This window comes from Eptesicus fuscus, chromosome 18, assembly GCF_027574615.1.
Source record: "Eptesicus fuscus isolate TK198812 chromosome 18, DD_ASM_mEF_20220401, whole genome shotgun sequence".
Classification (NCBI taxonomy): domain Eukaryota; kingdom Metazoa; phylum Chordata; class Mammalia; order Chiroptera; family Vespertilionidae; genus Eptesicus; species Eptesicus fuscus.
Window position 1 is genome coordinate 2514832 of NC_072490.1, and position 21872 is coordinate 2536703.

Here is a 21872-nt window from a genome sequence, read left to right on the forward strand (position 1 = left end):
TTAAGGGTCAATTGTATTGCATTCCAGTGGCCAAGCCAACTCAACATGCTTCTACATATATGTCCAACACATCAGATCATTCTCAGAAACGTTATAGGGAAAATCTGCTAAAGAGATAGGCCAAGTGAAACGTTCCCTTTAGATATGTACATTGGTCTGTGGTTAAACCTGTGTTGTTTTCATCTGAGAATAAGGTCAGAAAATGCTCTCCTGTGTAACCATCATACCATCTCATTATATTCTGAGCCTAGATGTCAGGCTGGAGAAAGTTTTTATACACTATCCCACAGAGTCTGGATAAAAGGGTAAAGGAAATGATCAGGTTCTTTGAGTTCTTTGTTTACAAGAAATTTGCCTTCGGCTCTGTCTGCATCATAACACACAGGACAAAGTAGAATAGCACTAGACCTGTCAGCATAGCAGTCAGGGCATCGGGCTTTCCATTTGAAAAGGTGTGTTCTGTGCTGCTTGAAAGCCCGAATGGAGATTCCTGAGAGAGGAAGGAACACGGAGCTTTGGATGTGCAGGCTCGGTGTCCGCGGAGCACGCGGGAGGCTGTTGTTAGGGTAACGGGAACTAGGCGCAAGGAAGAAAAGCACTGGTACAAATGAGAGGAGGCTCTGAACGGAGAGTGACCCTTTGCAGTCATGGGAAGCAGGAATGTCCACCGTCCGCCTTGTTAGACAAAGGCAAGTAGATGGGAGAAATGGACATGGAGGTGTCAGACACAGAACACATGGAGTGGGCGCCTTGGCAGATCTGTTCGGTGGTGGAAAACGGGGGGACTGGTCTGTTGCAGCATGCCTGCCTAAGCTAACGTTGACCTAGCCTGGCCTCTGGGGGAGGCTGCTGCTGCTGAGGGAGGAGTCCCGCTAGCGTTCCTTGTGAGCACATTGAGAAGAGACTCGTGTGGAAAGAGATCCCGCTAGTTGCTTTCCTTGAACTCAGTTAATTATGATTGAAATCCTAGCGGCCCCCGTTACCTGCCAGGGAGCCATAATACATGTTGACTTAAGAATGTCTAACCCTGTAGAGAATTTTTGTAAAAATTTATTTGAGTCCAAACTGGTGACAGTTGCTGGGAAGCAGTATCTCAAATGCTCCAGAGAAGGACAGTTTTGCAGTTTACTTGATGCATTTAGGATTAGAGGGAACGTGAGGCATATTACATGGAAGTGCGAGAACACAAGGCAGGGATTAGTACAGGAGAGTTAACAAGATTATGTGCTTCCTTGGGGGTGGTGAAGGCTTATTTCGAAGATGTGTTGCACAAAAACAATGGCAAGGCTTGCCCAAGACAAAGATGAACCTTCTGCTAAAAAAGTTACATCCTCAGGTGTGACGACCCCCCGTGACCTGCCCAGGTAGGAATTTATGGTCCGATCACCCTGTGAGGTTACTTTCCATCACTGGACTTGTCAGTTTTACCCCCTTTTCATCCACATACACTTTACATGGGCTCTTCAGATCAAACTTAAAAACTCCCTATTAAATATCAACCTGATTGTTGCCCTTGAGTTTTGAACCTAAACACAAAAATACAGCATTTTCTTTCTAGAGCTTTTAATGGAAAATAGGAATATTTCAGTATCAAGACAGCATAGAGAGATGCACTGAATAAATCAATGACAGTGGAGGCCCGGGAGCTGGAGCCTGGGCTGAGAGGGAGCACAGTGTGAAGTGGTGAGGTGCTCGGACACCAGGGAGTCCGCCAGAGGCGAGAGAGTCCAGTAGCTGGAAAACGGAGAGCAAAGCTGTAGTTTATAGGGTGCACAGGAAAACAAGTCTTACAACCATCCCTTGGTTATTGGACAAAAATTACATTATCTTCACTGATTATTACCTTTACTGGACTTAGCCCTGCCGTGTTGGAGTAACTGTTGAGTGTATGTGGAGGCCATTAACCACAGGCGGGAATACGGAGTGGACAGGTTTAAGGGACCTGGTTTTAGGCCAGTAATTATTATTTTTTTGTGTGTGTGGGGCATTATTCTACAGACCACACCCTTTAAAGTAGCGCCTCCCTGGAGGTCCTGGTTTTACACTTCTGTTTATTAATATGGGGGGAGGGGGGACACAGTGCTGGCAATCCTGACGGATTTTCAGGAATCCTGCCAGTTGAACTTAATTAGTGAGAATGGAATGACCTGTCCTTGCCTGAAGGATCTCAGCCGTGCCTGTTCCTTTGACTCAGAACTGAGGTTTCTGCTTTCCAAGGAAACAGGCCCTCAGGTCCCTTCTCAGGCCGGATGTGTACCCTTCACAAAGCCGGGCTTGGAGCCTGGAACAGCTGCTCATTTAAATTTGACCGACACTGGCCCCACCCCTCTCCCGGGCTGGATCCTGGGCGTTGGGATCAGGAACCTCTGAAAGGCCTTTCTCAGGCACGTTCACCCCTCCGTGAAGGGTCCACGGCCAGATGGACGTGGGGTGGGGTGGATGTGACAAGTCAGGGAGGAGCACAGAAGAGCCGGGATGCAAGGAGCACTGTCCTAAAGGCCAGCCTCACTGTCCTCACTTCTCACCACCACCTCCTAAGCTCGCGATGAGTCCCCGTTTAAGGGGAGGGGACAGGTGCCTGCGCCACGTGACTCAGGCGATTAAGGCAGGAACTGTCGAGTAGGGATCCCAGCTCCGCAATTGGGACTCCAAGGCCTGTGCTCACTTCAAACGTGCCCCACAGAAGGGGCCACCCGCCGCATCTTCAGCCTCTGACGGAACCCCCGCCGGGCTGTCCCCTGGGGCCGCCTAAAAGCCGTTAGGGCGGGAGAAGGAACCACAGCCTGGAGAAAAAGAGACCAGGCGGCATTGAAATGCAACCGGTATGTGGGCCAATCCCAAGATTGTTAAAGAGGAAGGGCGGGCTTATGCCAAACACACCGAGCAGTGAGCACGTAGGAAAAGCAGTAAAGAATTCTGTTTACTATTTTATTCACTGTTTTCCAACAATCTATTATTCTGAAGTAACAATAACAAAATTGAGTTTTAGAAATATTACATATTGAGAAACAGTCTAATCGTTCTGGCATAAAAGTAACCACAAATGTCAAAGCTGCAGCAATGGTAAGCCTGGCGGGGAGCTGGTGGCAGCATCCTCGCTTCTCTGCCTTTTGGCTAAGATCAAGTGTAGTATCTGTTCTTATCGGCTTAATATCTGGTATGTCCTTTATCTGAGGACAATGCATTAAATGGGTTTTTGGGTTTAGGACAGTGGTTGGCAAACTGCAGCTTGTGAGCCACATGCGGCTCTTTGGCCCCTTGAGTGTGGCTCTTGCACAAAATGCTACCTGTGGGTGTGCACGTACAGTGCGATTGAAACTTTGTGGCCCATGGTACTGTTGATATTCGGCTCTGTTGACTAATGAGTTTGCCGACCACTGGTTTAGGAAATGGAATAAGAGCTTGCTCCCTCCACTCCATGCATTGACCTGGTATTGCAGTACTTCCAGGAAAGGTGCGCCCCCTTTGGGGACTTGCAGGAAAGGTGCGCCCCCTTTGGGGGATCTTGATGGTTCAAAGTAAGATTCAGTCTACACTGCTAGAGTGGTCAACCTGCACTGCCAGAATGGTGGAGAGCGGAGTCAAACCCAGCCCTAAAGGCCAAGGCCACTTCCGTCCTGCTCAACCAATCTGTGTTTAGCTCTTTCTCTCCCAAACCAGTAAGAAACGTATCCTTGAAGATTTCCGGTCAAGGGCGAAGGGCCCTGTGGGAGGCAGCCCTTCCACGTGAGACCAGTAATTCTTCAGCCTGGGCTGCACGTTAGAATGGAAGTCCCAGTGCCCGGCCACACCCAGACTAACGAAGCCGCAGCTGTCAGGTGGTTCCGGTGTGCGGGGGAGGCTGGGAACCACTGCCGGGACAGCTGAGTTTAAGGAATTGGTTGGATTTTTCTTAAATTTCTTTTTTTTTCTTTTTTAATCACAGCTGGCATACAATATGATATTAGTTCCAGGTGTCCACCATAGTGATTAGGCATACATAAGATTAACGAAGTGATCATCCTAATAAGTCTAGTACTGATCTGACACCGTACATAGTTACTAGAATATTATGAACTATATTCCCTATGTTGTACTTTACATCCCCATGACTATTTTTATAACTGCCAATTTGTACTTCTTAATCCCTTCACCTTTTCAGGAATTCAGAATCTGTTGGATTCTGGGTAGAGCTCCTACATCCAGAAGGCAGTAGGAGGGTGTTGGAAATGACTTGTTAGTAATACAGTTACAGTACTGATTTGAAAATTACTTTTTACAAATTGGAGTGGATTTGCAGTTATAATTGTAATAGTCCACTTGTTGATGTATTCAACACATTGTACACCTAACCACGTAAAAGGTGTTTTGGGCACCAGGGATTCAGCACAAAACAAGACAAAAAATCCCTTTTCTGTTAGAGTTAACATTCTAAAGGAGGAAACAGACAACAAATAAGTATGTACTATAAACCCTGGAAGGTATAGATGCTTGGGAGAATGTTTGCACGGAAACTTTTTCTTTCATTAAGGAATTTGTAGGCTGTTAAGCTCACACTGATAAGGCTCAGCACCCCGTGGATGGCTTCAGAGGAACAGCTAGCCTCGTTTACCTTCATGGGTTAGTGGCGTTTGCATAGGGTCGGCAGTCAGAAGGGAAGGCTATAGAGGAAGCGGAGGGACGGGCTTGTGGTAGCTTCCACTGCCTAGAAGAGCGCCCTGGCCCTGCATGGCCTGCAGGGCGCGTGGGCGCGTGAAGCAGCAGCCTCGGGCCCAGGGACACTCGCTCACACATCCAGCCCCTGGTACTCGGAGCTCTGAAGCCTGTCGGGCCCCGGGGTGAGAGCTCCCCTACAAGGACTCTAAGACCCATTCTGGGGCTGGTCCTGTGCCGTCTGGGACCTGTGCCCGGGCACCTGCTCTGGCTCCACACTCTGCTCCTGACTGGCTGTGGTCAGCCAGGACCAGCCTGTGCTTTGTCCGCTGCTCCTGAGGATGAGTCAGCCCACCATGGCCACCCCAGGCCAGCCCTGCCTGAGGCTTCCAGCTCAGCCCTGTGTGAGTTGGGGCTCATCAGGATTCCTGGCTTTGACCTCTGAGGTCTGTCCTTGCCCTTGTCCTAAACTCTCTCAACGCACACTCCGAGATTCCACCTGCCTTACCGTGGTGAGCTGACTGCTCAGCCCTCCGTGCTTTCGTTCCCTCAGCTCCGTGGTCAGCAAACTGCGGCTCGCAAGCCACATGCGGCTCTTTGGCCTCTTGAGTGTGGCTCTTCCACAAAATACCACGGCCTGGGCGAGTCTATTTTGAAGAAGTGAAGTTAGAAGAAGTTTAAGTTTAAAAAATTTGGCTCTCAAAAGAAATTTCAGTCGTTGTCCTCTTGATATTTGGCTCTGTGGACGAATGAGTTTGCCGACCACTGCCTCAGCTGTACAGTCCGAGTGTCTGCTCCCGCAGGGGACAGTGCGGGGAGATCCCTGGGACAGGCGCGGCGGACAGTGCGCCTGAGGGGAGTCCCAGTCTTCGTGGTGATTACATACGTGTTGGAGCTTGGCTCTTGAGTCCGAACATCGGTGTTTTATATGCTTTGGTGGGGCTTCCGAAAGGCGGGAAGGGCAAAGGAAGGTCGGCTGCCACTGCAAAGATTCTCCGCCACAGAGGCACCGTCCCTGGGACCCACCCCGGGGACAGGATTTCTGTCAGCTTTGCCTAGGCGGCAGGACGGCAGAGTCCATGAGGCTAAGATGTCATCAGGCCCGGCGGCAGCAGGCACATTCAGAATGCTCGTTTATTGCGAGAAGCCCGTGAGAGCCTTTAAAGCAGGAAAGCGCTGTGTGTGCGCAGATAGGAGCCTTCTTTGGGGAAAACGTGCCCTTTATTACTTCTCGCTCTGCTCCCAGCTGCTGTGGAGTTTTAATTGTGCCGTCCTATCAGCATAAAGTCATTAGAGGCAACAAGACTTGGTGAGGAGGGTTCATTTTCATTTAGCGCATCTCTATCCACTGAGCCTCTGCCTGGCTCTTTGAGAGCTGCAGAGATGTAGGAGGTACAGTCCCTGCGCTCCACAGACCAGGACTTGGGACTTGAAGGGTGCATTAGAGCGCCAGGGACAGCCCCTGGTGGCCATTCCCTAGAAGGACTCCTGGGGCTCAGAATCAAGTCCTCACAGCTAGCTTTACCGCAGTGACAGAGGCTCAACAGCCGAGTCTTCACAGAGACGGACGCAGGCCGGGGGAACCATGCGCAGGCCTCCTCATGCTCTCTCCTTCTCGAGTTTCTAGTTCTGTTTAATTTTGATTAAATTTAAATATAAATAACTGCATATGGCTAGAGGCTACCATATTGTGTAGCATAGCATAGAACCTGGTGGACTGAGTATAAGGGGTGAACTGGTGGTGCAGGGCCATGGCAGAAAGAGTAAACTGAGTCTGTGGGCACAGGATATCAAGAGGAAGGAAAGGCATGAAGAAAAGAGGAAAATTGAGAACGAGAGTCCTTTGTAGTCTCAGATGTATCCATGTGTGCACACCTGTGGGTAGATAATATTTAGACATGTAGCTATTTTCAAATTGGTTTATTTCTTTTTGACCAATATTGTATCTTATTGTTACCATGCTATATAATAAAACCCTAATATGCAAATCGAATGGCAGAACGACCAGTCACTATGACGCACACTGGCCACCAGGCGACAGATTCTCAAAGCAGGAGCTGCCCCCTAGTCGTCAGTGTGCTCCCTTGGGTGGAGCACCGCTCAGCCAGAAGCCAGGCTCACGCTGGTGAGCACAGCAGCGGTGGTGGGAGCCTCTCCCGCCTCTGTGAGGCAGCACTAAGGATGTCCGACTGACGGCTTAGGCCCGCTCCCCGTCAGTCAGACATCCCCCAAGGGCTCCCAGACTGCGAGATGGCACAGGCCGGGCTGAGGGCCTCCTCCGAATTTTGTGTACCAGACCTCTAGTTTAAATATATATTGTGAAAGACAATTGGAATGAGTACAGGCTTTGGAGAATTCAGACTAAAGTTGAAATCTTGTCTTTATACCTTACTAGCTCTGTTACTGTAGTGTTGTTTTTTAAATAGTTTCACCAATTTTCTGTAGTAAGTGAGAATAAAAAAGAATTTGACATAGTGCAGTGAACATTGTTCCTATATTTTAAACTTTAAAAAATTAGAGTTCTTAAATACTTTTCAAGTTTCAGTACTTAGGAAATCTTTATCTGCTTTTGTGCCTTGATATTATTCCTGAGTTTTTCAGTCTTATACTTAAAGCCTAGAAAATACCTAGTAAAATGTCTGGCAGATTTAAATATTTATTTGGTTTTCTGGATGGCTGAGTTTTTCTAGCTTCCATTCAGCAGAGAAGATTTTTCTGATTCTCCTCTGTGTATTTTGGTTTTTATAAGCTCTGCTCTTCCCATTAGGAATCTCTCAAACAGGAAGGCTGCCTCACTGAGGCACAAAAACAGCAGCAGAAATAGTAACAAGAACAAGTTAATAAGTATCACTGATGTGTATCCTGGTATCCGTAGAATACGTACTGGTTACAGCAGGCCAGATGTGCAGGAGTGTGTGTGTGTGTGTGTGTGTGTGTGTGTGTGTGTGACAGTCCAGGAAAAGGAACGAAATGAAAAGAACAAGAATGTTCACATATTGAACACAGAACAAAGGATTCTGGGTGTGAGTGAGTGGTGAGGGAGGGACAAGCCCAGGAAGGTCCGCTTCCCACTGAGAGCGTGGAACGTCCCCCCAGGTTCCCACCGGTCACGTGACGTGCTGCCTGAGAAAGCGCTGATGAGCCCTGATGTGGGCACGGGTGCTGGCGTTGCTGTTGTCCTGTTTAAAGCCTCGGTGTTGTTTCATTTCCATTCGGCGGTAGGAGTTCCAGAGCCTAACTGAACACTGGAAAGTCTTGTGCATCGAATTCCTAGAGAGACTGGTGTTTGCTCATTCAAAAATGTTTTACTTGCAATTAGATCCTTGTAGTGAAGAGTGAATTTTTGAGGTTATCGTTTTAAGTCACTAGAATATTCATTAGGAAATGCTACTATTAGATTATGTTGGGTCTGATCTTTCATAGAAGACCCTATATTATTATTGCAAAGGCAGTGTTTTTACATGAGATCTTAGAGAGCAAGCACACTTCAGCCTTTGTTTAAACCTTTCCTGTTTCCAAAGTAAATAAATTGGAAAAATTAGATCAAGGTATCAATGATTTGTTCTTAAATGCTTTTTTTTTTTTTTGCACTAAAGCTTGGTCATACATTTATCTGAGTACAGTTAAGTGAATTAAGTAGCATTCTGTACATTTGATGAAAGAGTTCTTGGCTAAGTTGGTTTTTTCCAATCTTCATTCATGTATTGATTTGTTCATCTTCCAGAACTACTGGGTGTGGGTTACTCGTGGGAACTGCAGGGGACCCGTGTAAAGGGTGGGTGCACTGTGCACACCAGCGAAGGAGCTGTTCCCGAATGCAGAGAGCAGCGCTGCTCGACGTGGCTTCCCGCCCTCCGGGCATCGTGGTTGCTTTCTGCGGAACCTCACACTGCTTGCTCTTTAGCTGCGAAGTGTAACCCTGGGCACTTCTTGTCCTGGCTGGGGTAGCTCAGTGGTAGGCCATCGGCCTCCCCACCAAAAGTTCCCGGATTTGATTCCCGGGCAAGGGCACTTACCTGGATTGCAGGTTCATTCCCTGGCCCAGTCAGGGCATGCGTGGGAGGCAGCCAGTCAGTGAGCATCTTCTGTGCTCTGCAGCCGGGGTGTGTGCCCTGACGGGGAATCGAACCCACAGCCTTTCTGGTGTACAGAACGGGGCTCCAGTCAACTGAGCCACCCAGCCAGGGTGAGAGAACCTCTCCACAATGCCTGCGCACAGCGGATGCTCAGTCCCTGTGACATGCTAGGCGTTCATGGATGCTTACTGAGAGAAGAAAAAGCAAGGAGGAAAGCTAGAAAGCACCTCTGACTTGTACTAGTGGTTATGCAGTGTTCTCTGGAGCCCTGGAGGGTGGGTCTCAGGGTTGGTGGGTAGGAGAGAGGCTAGGAAGGGGGGGTTCCTACCCCTGCCTCCTTCCTCCATCTCTGCTTCAACCACAGTAGCTCTGTCTTTACATTTTTCATATATTGGCGAACCGTGTGAGGCTTTGTTGGGAAGAAGGGGAAGCTGGTACTAAAAATAAACGTGGAAACCACAGCAGTGATTTGCCTTTGTGAAACCCCTTTGTGCACTTCTGCTCGTCCCACTTTAGAGCGAAGGGACTTAAAGAGCTTGAGAAATAAAGCCCGGGGAGCTGAGCTGGAGAATGAGCCCATGAGGAAATATTGGAGGTTCCTCATCTGCTGGCAGCACCATGTAGTAGGGGCTTGGGACTGCTTGCCTATTGTAAGCACCTGGGAGGTTATCATGGGAGAGATGCTAAGTAGTTGGCATCTGTCCGCACAGAGGACCCAAGTGAGAAACTTGCGATTGAATTGAAGAAGTTGAGAGAACTCCTCTGAATTGACTGAGGAGAGTGCTTATATTTCCAAAACAGAGTCCAGAAAATTCCCTTCCTGGGCATCCCAGACTGTCTCTCCTCAGAGCCCTGCAGAGGCTGGAACTCCGGGAAGTCACCCAACGTTTGCATCATGGGGGAAGCGTAGGAATTAGAACTTTCATAGAAGCAAGTGCTTCTGAAATTAAGGCGCTGTTAGACTTGTCACATATTCGGATTATGGAATTCATCTCTAAGAACCTGCTCAGTAATATGAAATTAATGTAACTTCACGTAGTGTTCATGTAGAGCGCATCATAAAGACCACTAAATGCAGAGCAGTTCTCTTACAGCATTGCTTATTGAAGAGTAAGAGTTTATCATCCTCTCTCTCTCTCTCTCTCTCTCTCTCAGATTATCTAAGAGAAAAACTGACCTGTTGCCCTCGTACAGAGTTGTGGCTGTTTATAAAATCTCATGAATAAATTTTACTCTCTTGGCCACAGTTCCCCCCCACCCCCCGACACACACACACCTTTGGGAAATAGTATTTTGTGTAGCTCTCATTGGCAAACAGTTACCAAACTGTGTTTGTGCAGACTCTGTTGCCTTACATACAAGCGGGTTATGGGTCAAATATCACGTGTCTGCTGGTACTTAAAGCACAGAAGGTTATAAGCCTCTGAAAAGTCCTAGAGGATAGAAACTGTGTGTTTAATGAATTATTTCCCAACAATATTTAACCATTTCTTTTGCAGAATAGCTGTTGCCAAAACAGGAAACATTGGATAGACATTGGCCTTCAAATAGTTTTAATGTGAACAGAGAGCATCATTTATTTATCATTTACATTGGAGAAGCTAGCACAACAGGAAATAATTATATGTATACCTAAAGCCCTTTGAAATGAAAAAAACAAAACAAACCCACACACACAGTTATTTTGAATGTTTCACAAATTGTGAAGAAGCTCAGGTGAAACCAGAAGCATGAAAGGCTAGGACAGTGGTCGGCAAACTGCGGCTCGCGAGCCACATGCGGCACTTTGGCCCCTTGAGTTTTTAGCAAAGGCCAGCTTAGGAGGACCCTAATTAAGTTAATAACAATGTACCTACCTATATAGTTTAAGTTTAAAAATTTGGCTCTCAAAAGAAATTTCAATCGTTGTGCTGTTGATATTGGGCTCTGTTGACTAATGAGTGTGCCGACCACTGGGCTAGGAAATGTGAAGCTCAGGTGGGCTCTGCGGGAGCTGCCTGAGGGGCCGCCTTTCACTATCGAGGAGGAGGGGAAGGAGGAGGAGGAGGAGTTCTTGGGTTTTGCCGGGCCAGCAGCTCTGTCCACCTGGAATTTGCTTTATCTCCCCTTTTGTCTCGGGACCACAGTCTTGGGAGCAACACCTCTAGGGAGATAAGAGCCACAAGCAAGGAACAGCAACACCTGCTGGGCATGTGGAGTGCCATCGCATGTTGCTTGGCAAGAAAAACAGTGCTCCCCACTAGGCGTCCTTTTGGCCTTGCCGTCACTGGGGGCTGTTGTGAAAGTGTTTAGGGTTCTCTGTAAACGCCCTTCTTATTTGTTCTGGAGCATGCCGTCCCTTACATTTCTGTCTCTCTCTCCTACATTTCAGTGAGCGGTTTCTGGTGAGACTGAACAAGAATGGTGGGCCAAGGAACCCAGAGAAGATAGAACGAATGTGTGCCCTTTTTACAGTATGTGCAAATTCTCTTTCCCTTCTCCGCTGTTACTCCACCAGGGCTGCTGTGTGGACATTGTCACCCCACAAACAAGCACTTATTCTCATTTCCCCACACACGGGGGAGACTGGGACTTCATCTGTGTTCCTATCAGGTCTTAATGAAATATTTAAGGAAAACTGAAATTAGTCTTTAATTGAATTTTGTGTTAAAGAAATATAATCAAGTGCCCTTACTGATATAGATTTTATAAGCTACTTAATATAATAGACACTTAAAATCTGAGAACAGTCTTCCTTACTATTCTTACTCAAGGCCACTGGGAATTTCACATATAAGTATAGTTTCTCAAAAGACATCTGTCAGATGTATAGCTTGTTGTTTTTTCAGTGAGTGCATATAAAGAGAGACAGACAGTCCTCTTTCAGATGCCAAACAGGGTCTTTCCTGCCGCCCCTGTGCTGGAGGGCGCTTTCCATACAGCCGGCTGTGACTCGTGGGCCAGGAACTCATCAGCCCAGAGGCTCGGTGGCCTGCTTATTGGGAAGTGCTAAGCCTCACAGTGCCACGTTGCCTTGTGTATTTTTCAAGTTGATTCTGAGTTACTAAGGCTTTTTTTACCCAGTTAAAAAACGAATGCCCCACTTTGAGTTCATTTGTGTGCTGAAGAAGAAAACAAGACTCAGAATTTTACACCAGCTTCGGCTGTTGTGGATTCTTTGATCTGCGCCAGGGACACTGAGCCCATTGGGGCAGGGTCTGCCTGTGGGGGCGCCTCTGACGCAGGAGGGAGGGGGCTGGGGAAGGTGGCTTTCTCTGAGAGGCAGACCTCGTTCCTGCAGAAGCAGAAGCCGCTTCCCTGGGATAGCCGTCACTGGGATGCCCAGACGTGTGGGAAGATTCGTGAATCGGGCTCAGCTAAATGGTGTTCGTCCATCTGGGAGCTCAGCAGACAGACCTTAGGTGACAGTGCGGCAGGAAGGGCAGGAGATGCTGACCCATGGAGACGGTTCAGGAGTCGAGATCATTTTGTCTGAGGAGGTCGGTGCTCGCTCTTTCAGCAGGAAAGGGACAGGACAAGGTCAAGAGTCCAAACTGCAGTTAAAGGGCTTAGGTGAGAGGATTGGGGGGCAGGGGAGCCTCTGAAGTGGGAGTGCCTGAACTCGGAGGTGGGGCGCTGCGGTCACCGGTCACCGCCTGAAACAGCTAGAACGAGGTGAGACGCCCCTCTGTCTAGACGGTCTCCATAGCTTTAGGAGGTTTTTCTAGATCCTGGTTTTCTGACCTTTTTTTTGTTTTGTTTCGTTAAAGCAGCAAAATAAAGTGTTGATTCCTTGCTCTTTGGCACTGTGGGAGCAGAGCTGCGTGCATGCGCTGTCCTTGTATACGATGAGCGCAGTCCTTGTCTCTTGGAGAAATTAACTTAATTGTGATGATATTTGAATACAATTACAGTAAATCAGAATTTTCATTTCACAGCATTTTAATGATCTATATGGGCCCAGCAGCCTAAGCCGTAGCTGCAGCTTTACCATCCGAGATGCGCGTGGCACTCGTGATGCGTTCAGGCTGCCACGGAGAGGCTGCTGCTAAAAATGGCATTCTAAATCCTCTCTCAAGTACAGCCCTGGGTTTCTTTTAAAAGATCCAAAAAGTGATTGGAGGAATTTTTTTCCAAAGCACATGAGATTTTTGAACAAGGTTGCCATAGCCAGGAGTTTTGTGTTTTGCTTGAAGCTGTGTGAAATCATGACTCGGTGGGACTGTCTTCTCATTGTCTACAACTGAGTTCCTCCTGTAGGCTGAGGGAGTGTCCAGATCGGCACATGTGCTACGGAGTTTCAGAGTCAATGCAAGGCAGTGCACCACAGCTGTGATTGACGCGACCTGTTAACTTCCCTTAGATCAGGGACAGGGGACCATCCACACTGAGTGGTTAGCACGGTTCCTCACGCAGAGGTCAGAGCCACCTTACAGACAGTCACGGCCCTGTTCTCAGGAAAACCTGTCTTCTTCTGACTTTGTTAGATTTCAGAGCTTCCTATGCAGGAAGAATTTTATCCAAGAAGGCGGTGTTGCGTGTTTGTGTGGGTGTCTAACACGGGAGGGTTTGCTGGCTTTCATGGTAAGCAGTGGCTGTGTGTATGAGCGAGGGGGCATGTCTGTGTATTTACTCCTCACTTGACATCCAGTGCCTCACACACAGCGCCCGACAAATACTAAGACCGTAATGATGATTCCTTATGTAACTAAATGAATACGTGTTTACTTTTTGTTATATTTGAGTGACCAACTCGGAGAATGAACTTGTACTGTTTTCCCTGCATTCGTTGGCATTATATTTGCTACATTTATTTATACTCTTCCACGTTTCAAAATAGAATTTTAGGTAGTGGAATTAAGAATGAATTTGATTATGAGTATAATGATATTACATATTAAAACATTGCCTCCTTTTCTGCAGCATAAGTATGAATAAATTGGCTTTGTTTTATATTTGTAAATCCCATTATCGCTCCTGGAAAAGGCGCAGGGAAATGAGTTGGCTTTTCCATATTTAAAATAGAACGTTAGTAACTGAGTCCGAGACGCTGAGCCCCGAGGCACTGCCCTCTCCACTCAGTGCAGTTGGGCACTAGCTTCCAATGATGTGGGATCGGAGGGTGTGGTCCAGTGAACAAATCTAAATTCAAACCCTGCTCATCAGCTGAGCGGTGGGTGAGTCATCCCTCTTCCCATCGTTCCAGGCCGTGTGAGTATTTACTATGGATAGTCACACTTGGTACTTGGTTTTGAAGAGTTTACATTAATAACTCCGTGGTAACTCTGCATTTACTTTTATTTTTTTGGATTTTTTTCTTTATTGATTAAGGTATTACATATGTGTCCTTATCCCCCCATTACCCTCCCACCTATGCATTTACTTTTAATAAGATAGCTTTCATATTAAAAATTGGCATTGAAATTATGTGGGACTCACAAGTAATAATTTTACTCAAAATATTTTCTTGCACTGATTATTATCATATTTATTGACCTCAAATGAATACCATAAAGGGTTCTGGGTATCATGTACAACATGGTCAGAAAGAGCCCCTACCCAGCTACTTGGAAAATACTATAAATTATATTTAAGGCTTCTTCCTTTTATTCAGTCAGACAAAGCCAAGGGAGAGGTCCCATGGCCCCATTGTGTACAGCCCATCTGATTAGTTCTCTGGGTATATTGGGATTGATAATTATAGTGTCATTTGATAGTTCAGACTAACATAATCCGAGCTATACAGAAGGAACTGTTTCACTTTGAAATGTGTCAACTATTTCTATATCCTTCAGTAATAGTCATGTTTCAGTCCCCGAAACACTTAAAAATGGTCATCTGTTTTTCAGTTTTTATTTGTTATTTAGTTACCATCTTAAGGGTCAAAAATCAGTACTATTTTGAGGGTATAATTTTAAATCCATTTGTAAATTAAAGGAATTAGTGAAATGGAGCCTGAAACACCCATTTTAATATCAAAAGATATGTAAAAACTTTCATGTAAAAATATATATTTATGATTCCAGATATACCAATTTATGTTAAACTGTTTTTTAACCTCTATCATTGCAAGTATATTTTATTATCCCATCAATAATTTGGCAAAATATTATAGCATTATGACCATCTAGAATCAGAAAGTTTCAGTTTTGCCATTACACATGCTTTTTAATGTTTCCTTTCATATGTTCAGAACCATTGTTCAGGGCAGAGCTGGGACTAGGGCGAGGCAAGCAAAGCAGAGGGTTCTGAGAATGAGACCTCCTTCAGTTTTGAACCTTAGCTGCCTTCTTTGCCTCACCCTAGTCCTGACCCGGCAACAGGGGTGAAACTACAGTCTGGTGGTTACCAGAGGAAAGGGGGGGGGGGTGGTAAAGGGTGAAGGGGGCCAAATAGATGGTGCTGGAAGGTGATTTGGCTTTGGGTGGTAGGCATACATGCAACATATAAAGATCATGTATCATAGAAATGTACACTTGAAGCCTATATGGTCCTATTAACCAATGTCACTTTAATACATTTAATTTTAAAACTGTTAATGCAGCCCTCATTTTAAAAAATAAACAAAAATAAAGCAAACATGGGGCCTCTGCATCTCAAAGCTCATTCAGAACGATGGCTGCCACTTGGTTGTCCCTTTTCCTGCTTTACTGGAGAGAGACAGGCATCTGGGCCCGATCAAAGATGAAAGATCGGAAGGAAGTGGAACTAAGGGACCTTTTCCTGGAAGGAAAGGGAAATCCTGGGAGCCTGTCTCGTTAAGGACAGAGGCTGCTCCATCATCATTCATTCCCGACAACGGCTGGGAGGGAGCAGTGAGTTGATGACCTGGTGAAAAGTCTGAGCCGTTACTTCAAGTACAGTGTTAAGTAAAGTATAAATGCCTACTTTATTTCAAAGTGTGTTCTAAACATAAATAATGTATGAAATTATTTCCATAACTCTAGCTTTAAAAGTTTCTGATTCTGAATCAGACTTGTTTACTTAATGAAGCCCTTAAATTTTTCCAGATGAAATTATTTTCAGCTTTATACTCAAGTACAAATGATATATATCGAAATTTAGAAATGGAGATCAAATTATTGAGATTTCACTAAGACCAAATTAATCTTTTTCAAGTCAGCACACCTAGTGTGCAATAATAATCATTTGTGGACAGTGGAATAAATGTAAAGTAGTAAAGAATAAACTTTTAGCCCTAACCAGTTTGGCTCAATGGATAGAGTGTTGGCCTGTTGACTTAAGAGTCCCAGATTCGATTCCGGTCAAGGGCATGTACCTTGGTTGCGGGCACATCCCCAGTGGGGGGTGTGCAGGAGGCAGCTGATTGATGTTTCTCTCTCATCGATGTTTCTAACTCTCTATCCCTCTCCCTTCCTCTCTGTAAAAAAAATTCAATAAAGATATATTTTTTTAAAAAAAGAATAAACTTTTAGAATTTCAGTCATTAGTGAGCTTTTTCCCACTTTTGTGCATTGAACATTTCTTTTGTTATAAAATGTTAGGTAATATTAGGCAACATCATGAAGATTTCTAATGTGAGAACTCTTGTAGATATTTGTTAGGTGTTCGAAATAAGAGCTGGAAAAGTGTTTTCAATAAAATAAACTCCAAAGGCTTATAAGATACTAGCCATTCATTACTGCAGAAATCGCATGAACACTGAACTGCGATGTGCTCGAACCTCCCTCCCCCACAATCACATACGTTAAAAGTCATAAAAGTAAACCTTATGAGGTTCCAAATGAAATTTTAATTATTTTCTGTGTATTCATTGCCTTAATTAACTTTTTTTTTCTCTTTTCTTAGGATCTGAGCAGCAAAGATATGAAGAGAGATTTGTATATAGTTGCCCATGTGATACGAATAGGTACTGTTCACCTTATTCATTCATGTGACTAAGACAGGCCAACGTGGGATAAGTATCTGCTGTGTCTGAGCTTTGTCTTCTCCCCACCTCTCCCCTGTTATGTCAGGTCTCAGTCTGTGTTGGAGCTCTATCTTTAGCTCAGCTGCTATGGTAGCTGAGTTTGCTATAAATGAATACATTTTTTTCACATAAAATCTTTTAAAAATACGTTTTCATTGATTTTTTTTTTTTTGAGAGAGAGAGAGAGAAGAAGAAAGAGAGAGAAACATTGATCGGCTGCCTCCTGCATGCCCCCTACTGGGTATCGAGCCCACAACCTGGGCATTGCACTGACTGATGACCTCTCGGTGCTTGGGACGATGCTCAGCCTTCTGAGCCACACTGGCCAGGGCTCACTTACAGCTTTTTGTTCTCTATTAGTTTTGGACCCACACCCTTTATTTCAAGGGGTCTGCTTGTAGGCATTCTCTTTATCAAAGTGCCCTGCCTCTGTTGGTCCTCTGCCACAGAGGTCTTACAGCAGGTGGCCAAGGCTGCCAACTTAACAGGTGGTGAATGGCCTTTGCTGTGGTTTGTATCCAAAGTATATGCTGTTCTTATTGCAGCAGATGGGTGGCATCTTACTTCGATGCCACACAAGATGAAAAGAGTGATGTTTGCTGCTGCTCTGTGGTTGGTTTGCCTCGCCTTATTTCAAATCTATGACGTAATCTGGGCGGCCATGACTAACCAAGTCTTTCTTCGTAGGTTTGGGTTTTGGCAAATTTTGTCAGAGGGTATGTTTTAATCCTTTGCCAACAAAACAGCTGTTTTGCTGTAGTTTTGTTTTGCTTTACTTGATAAAGCATTTGTTGAGGTTCTGGTATTACATTTGCAAGTCCTCTTGTCACTGTAGGCACGGCCCCAGTAAGCAGGAAAAGCAAGGTTTTGTCCACTTTGTGCGGCAGTTCTTGCTCCTGTGGTGGTTCAGGGGCGGCTTTGGCAGCTAAAATACAGAACTTTCTTAATAGGCCTACATTTTAATCTGTCAGCACATTGGCTTTTCCAGGAAGTTCTTGAAACCTTTGTTTTATTGTCATGTGATTACTAAGTGGCCCTTTGCTGTTGAAGTGGGCAATAAGAATGGTTGGTTGAATGTGATGCAGGGGAGGAGCCTGGCCAAAGGCCTAGTTAGCATCCCCCCACATTAATATCCTCGCGTCCTTATTTAGTCCTAAGTTAGTCTTCCGACTTGGAGCATCTCTAAGATGCCTACAGCTCCGGCATCCCTGGATGGCAGTCGAGCTGGAGAGCAGCATGGGGTTCTCAGTCTGACGGGGTTTTGTGCTGTGTGCTAGGCCGGATGCTCCTGAATGACTCAAAGAAGGGCCCTGCTCACCTGCACTACCGGCGACCATACGGCTGCGCGGTCCTAAGCATCCTGGATGTCCTACAGTCGCTCACAGAATTAAAGGAAGAAAAGGATTTTGTTCTTAAGGTTTACACGTGAGTAATGCATATCAGAAATATGAATGATTTGTAACGTAAGACGTCCCAGCACTGTCCTCAAGAGCAGCAGTTCCTAAGCTTTGTGGGGCACAGAATCATCAGGGCACATAGGATAGAGAGTCCTTCGAAAGCCAGAGTCTTTGATCTAAGGTAGGGATGGGGCTCCAGCAGCTGTATTTCTAATAAGCTTCCAGGTGATTCTGAAGCAGCTGGATTTGAAGTCTTCTTTCCTAATGTAAAAGTGTGGTAGTCCACATTTTCTCTTCTAGCCCGGATTAAACAGCCATCTATATATATAAAAGCCTAAGTGGCTGTTAAGACCAGTCGACCAGTCAACTGGTCGCTGTGACATGCACTGACCACCAGGGGACAGATGCTCAATGCAGGAGCTGCCCCCTGGTGGTCAGTGTGCTCCCACAGTGGGAGCGCCGCTCAGCCAGAAGCTGGGCTCACGGCTGGCGAGTGCAGTGGGGGCGGTGGGAGCCTCTCCCGCCGCAGCCACACTACCTAGCAGCAGTGGCAGTCATAGCAGGCCGGCTTGGGCTCCTCCTCAGCCGCCTGCCGCTTCACACACTGCTACATCTCCTGAGGGGTCCCAGATTGCAAAAGGGTGCAGGTCAAGCTGAGGGACCCCACAAGTGCATGAATTTGTGCACTGGGCCTCTAGTAGTATATATTTACAGAAAGGCTAGTCATGCCATGTTTCATGTGTTTTGGATATAAGAGAGTCTTCTGTGTCTAATGCTTGCCCACAGCTATGGTAACAGCTGGTTTCAAAGAAAGAGCATGAGTCAGGTTGCCCTGCTTTAAAGAAAAGCCAGGTTTTCTGAGGAGCCGGGTTTCACCCTTCACTCTGCCACCCCGGATCTATAAGCCCTCCAGCCAGGCATGCGTTATTTTTTGTGTTCGTCAGCCCAGGGACCAGTCCTGCAGGAGCAGTGCATTGCATCCTGACTCTAGTTAACAAAAAGGGGGAAACATAAAAAACAGGTTCCAGTCATATTGTCTGTCTCTGCTTCTAAGACTAAGGCGTGAATAGGGATGCTGAAAACATGGTGAGTTTAATGAGTTTTAAAAACAAGTATAATGCTGGGAGAATGTTTTTAAAAATCTGTCCTATTTTGGTTTTAACCAAATATTGTTTTTCCAAGTTAAATCTGTCAATCACCATGCTAATATAGCTTCACCATACCATTGTATGGATATTTTTCTGTACAATCTGTTCTGTCTGGTTCAGGCATGCAGTGAACTTAATCCACAATTACACTTAATGTAGGCCTTTATATAATGAACCGCATTTTAGGAATTAAACAAAAAGCCATATCTCCTTACCACCTGTTTCCCTTAGCTCCATTCAGAGTCACGCATTTGATGAGATGAGGCTCTTCTTTTGGAATGGTAACTTACAAAGGAAACACTGGTGGGTTTCTCTCCCTTTCATGCGCCAAGCACAGACTTTCTCCATATACCAAATCTCCTCGTTGATGGGGGGTGGGAATCTGCTTTTTTTTTTTTTCTTCAATATATTTTTATTGATTTCAGAGAGGAAGGGAGAAGGAGAGAGAAATGGAAACATGAGTGATGAGAGAGAATCATTGATCGGCTGCATCCTGCACACTCAACACTGGGGATGGAGCCCGCAACCCGGGCATGTGCCCTGACTGGGATTCAAACCTTGACCAGGTTGACATTCAACCACTGAGTCATGCTGGCCGCAGGGAACCTGCTTCTTGATACACCCTTCTCATTTTGAAAAGGACTAAAACAGAAATCCAAACTTGATCACCATCTTGCTTCACTCTGTCTAAAGGGTGTATAGGCAGCCCTGGGGCTGGCATCTCCGTGCGTGTCTGAGCTGTTCTTGCCTCAGTGCCAATTCGTGTTGTGCCAGAGGCCTGCACAGCATCCCTCTGGAAATGCGGCTGTCAGGCGTAATGGAGCTAATCGCTTCTCAAACAGCTCTCAGTGCCAGCCTGTCACTTTGCGGAAAAGTGGGGTTCGTATGTAGCTTTTGCTTAGCTGCTGCTTATGAGCTGTGTCTACTGTATCAACTCTGGAAAACTAAAGAACAATGTTTTCATAGAGAAGATAGTTTAACACTTTTGAAGCAGTGAGAGAGTGAGAACAGAGGCTAACTTTTCCACGTGGAAATGGAAGAGACCTTCACACCGCCTCCCGGCTGCATGTGTGCGCGGCTGGGCTTAGGTGCGGGCCTCGGGCTCGTCTTGTAAATCCACTCAGCCCCGTGCAGCCAGCCCTCCGGCGAAGCGGTTTTTCCAGGAAGTTCCAGGGGACACGTCGGTTAGGTGGAGTTGGAAGCTTAAAAGGTTTACTAACGGCTACAGTTACTAGTGTTTGAGCCTTGGCCAGGACAGGCTTTTGCAAGGGTAAAAATCTGTTGTAGAATTTTAATCAACTAAAATTCAATCAATCAAACCTTAAAAATCACACATTGAACCACGCTATGTTGCTTCGTCCGATGTAGATGCCATATCTTTCCTCGGGGCCATAGGGACAGGGTCTCCAGCAGGCGCAGGGCCTGTTGAACCCGGAGCCTCGAACATGAAAGGAGAAGTGTGTCCAGGAGCTAAAGCCAGACCATCTCTCAGGCAGCTTAAGACTGAGGGTAAATTATCAGCATCAGTAATCACGCTCTAAATATTAATTTGATTGGGTGACATAATCATGCCTGATTATAATCACAACTCGTTTGATTATTTAATAAATGCTTCCATTTATAATTTTCCCTTACAAAATAGCCTCATGATTGGTCAGAAGGTGCCGATGACACCACGTGCACTCAGTTTCAAATGACTGGAGCTCCTCTCGGCATTCTGGAAAGGGAGCTGTCTGAGAGGCCAGCGGGATGGCCACCTGGATCAGGAGAGGTGATCCTGGCTGAAGCCGACACCAAGAGGGGGGTCCGCTGTGACAGACTAGAGCAGACTCTCAGGCCGTGGGGACAGTGGAAGGGTCTGCTGGAGGGAACCAGTGGGTTCCCCTCGGTGGGAGGGAGTCTCTGGGAGCAGACAGGTGGCGGGGAGATGACCAAAGCGCTCTCGTCGCCATGTGGGCCGGGAACTTAGGCGTGAGTCTGGGCTGCAGACACTGCTTTGTGGTTTGGCAACTTCTGGTGGTGGCTGGAACGATGAGAGTAGGTGGGGTTGCCCAGGCAGCTTGTAGGGGAAGAAGGAAATGGGCTGAAGGCAGAGCTATGAGGCCACCAATAGTTAAGGGACAAGCCATCCGTTGTCCGGCATCTGAGTTGTATGTGTTGGGGAAGGTACATGTGAGTGAAATAATACAGTCGCTGTTGATGTGGTCAGCAAAGCACTGGCTCTACTCCACTGCCAAGGCACCAGTGAGTCTGTTTGGGAGGCAGGGAGTTAATTTTCAAGACTCTTCCTTTGAAATGGGGGCGGGAGGGGGGGGACAGGACGTTATTTATGACAAACTGTAGTCAGAGTTCTGTTAAATTACTACTGATCTGTAAAGCTAGAAAGTGACAAGAAACTGACAGAAAGACAACCTTGAGTCCGCCAGCCGGGCACTTCTCTGATGCGGGGACTGGTTGGAGGAGGGCTGTGCGCGGCAGACAGGAGGGCGGCACGTGCTGCTGCCAGCCTCTGGCTTTCACTCCAGCTGAGTTGCTAAATCACAGCGATCCTTTTAAAGACACTCCCCCTCCCTTTGTTGGAAGGGTTCTGGGAGCAGGAAGTTAGCCTCCGGAACTCCTGAGAACCTTGTCTTGCCAGTTCTCTGCAGGCTGTGTGTACTGCCGGGAGGGTCCGAAGAGCCACCGACCCAGCAGCACAGTTAAGCTAGTG

At 46.4% G+C, this 21872-nt stretch overlaps 1 protein-coding gene and 1 pseudogene across 1 annotated transcript in view; both read left to right on the forward strand.

The window, feature by feature from the left end:
• The window catches only part of DOCK3 (dedicator of cytokinesis 3), a 182893-nt gene that overhangs the window by 91054 nt on the left and 69967 nt on the right, over positions 1–21872 (forward strand). The window contains exons 11-13 of the mRNA XM_028132514.2: positions 11080–11161; positions 16497–16557; positions 17895–18042. Coding sequence (XP_027988315.2) covers positions 11080–11161; positions 16497–16557; positions 17895–18042 — 291 coding nt within the window. The remainder of the gene's footprint in view (positions 1–11079; positions 11162–16496; positions 16558–17894; positions 18043–21872) is intronic.
• On the forward strand, positions 3095–3301 carry LOC114228603 (U2 spliceosomal RNA; annotated as a pseudogene).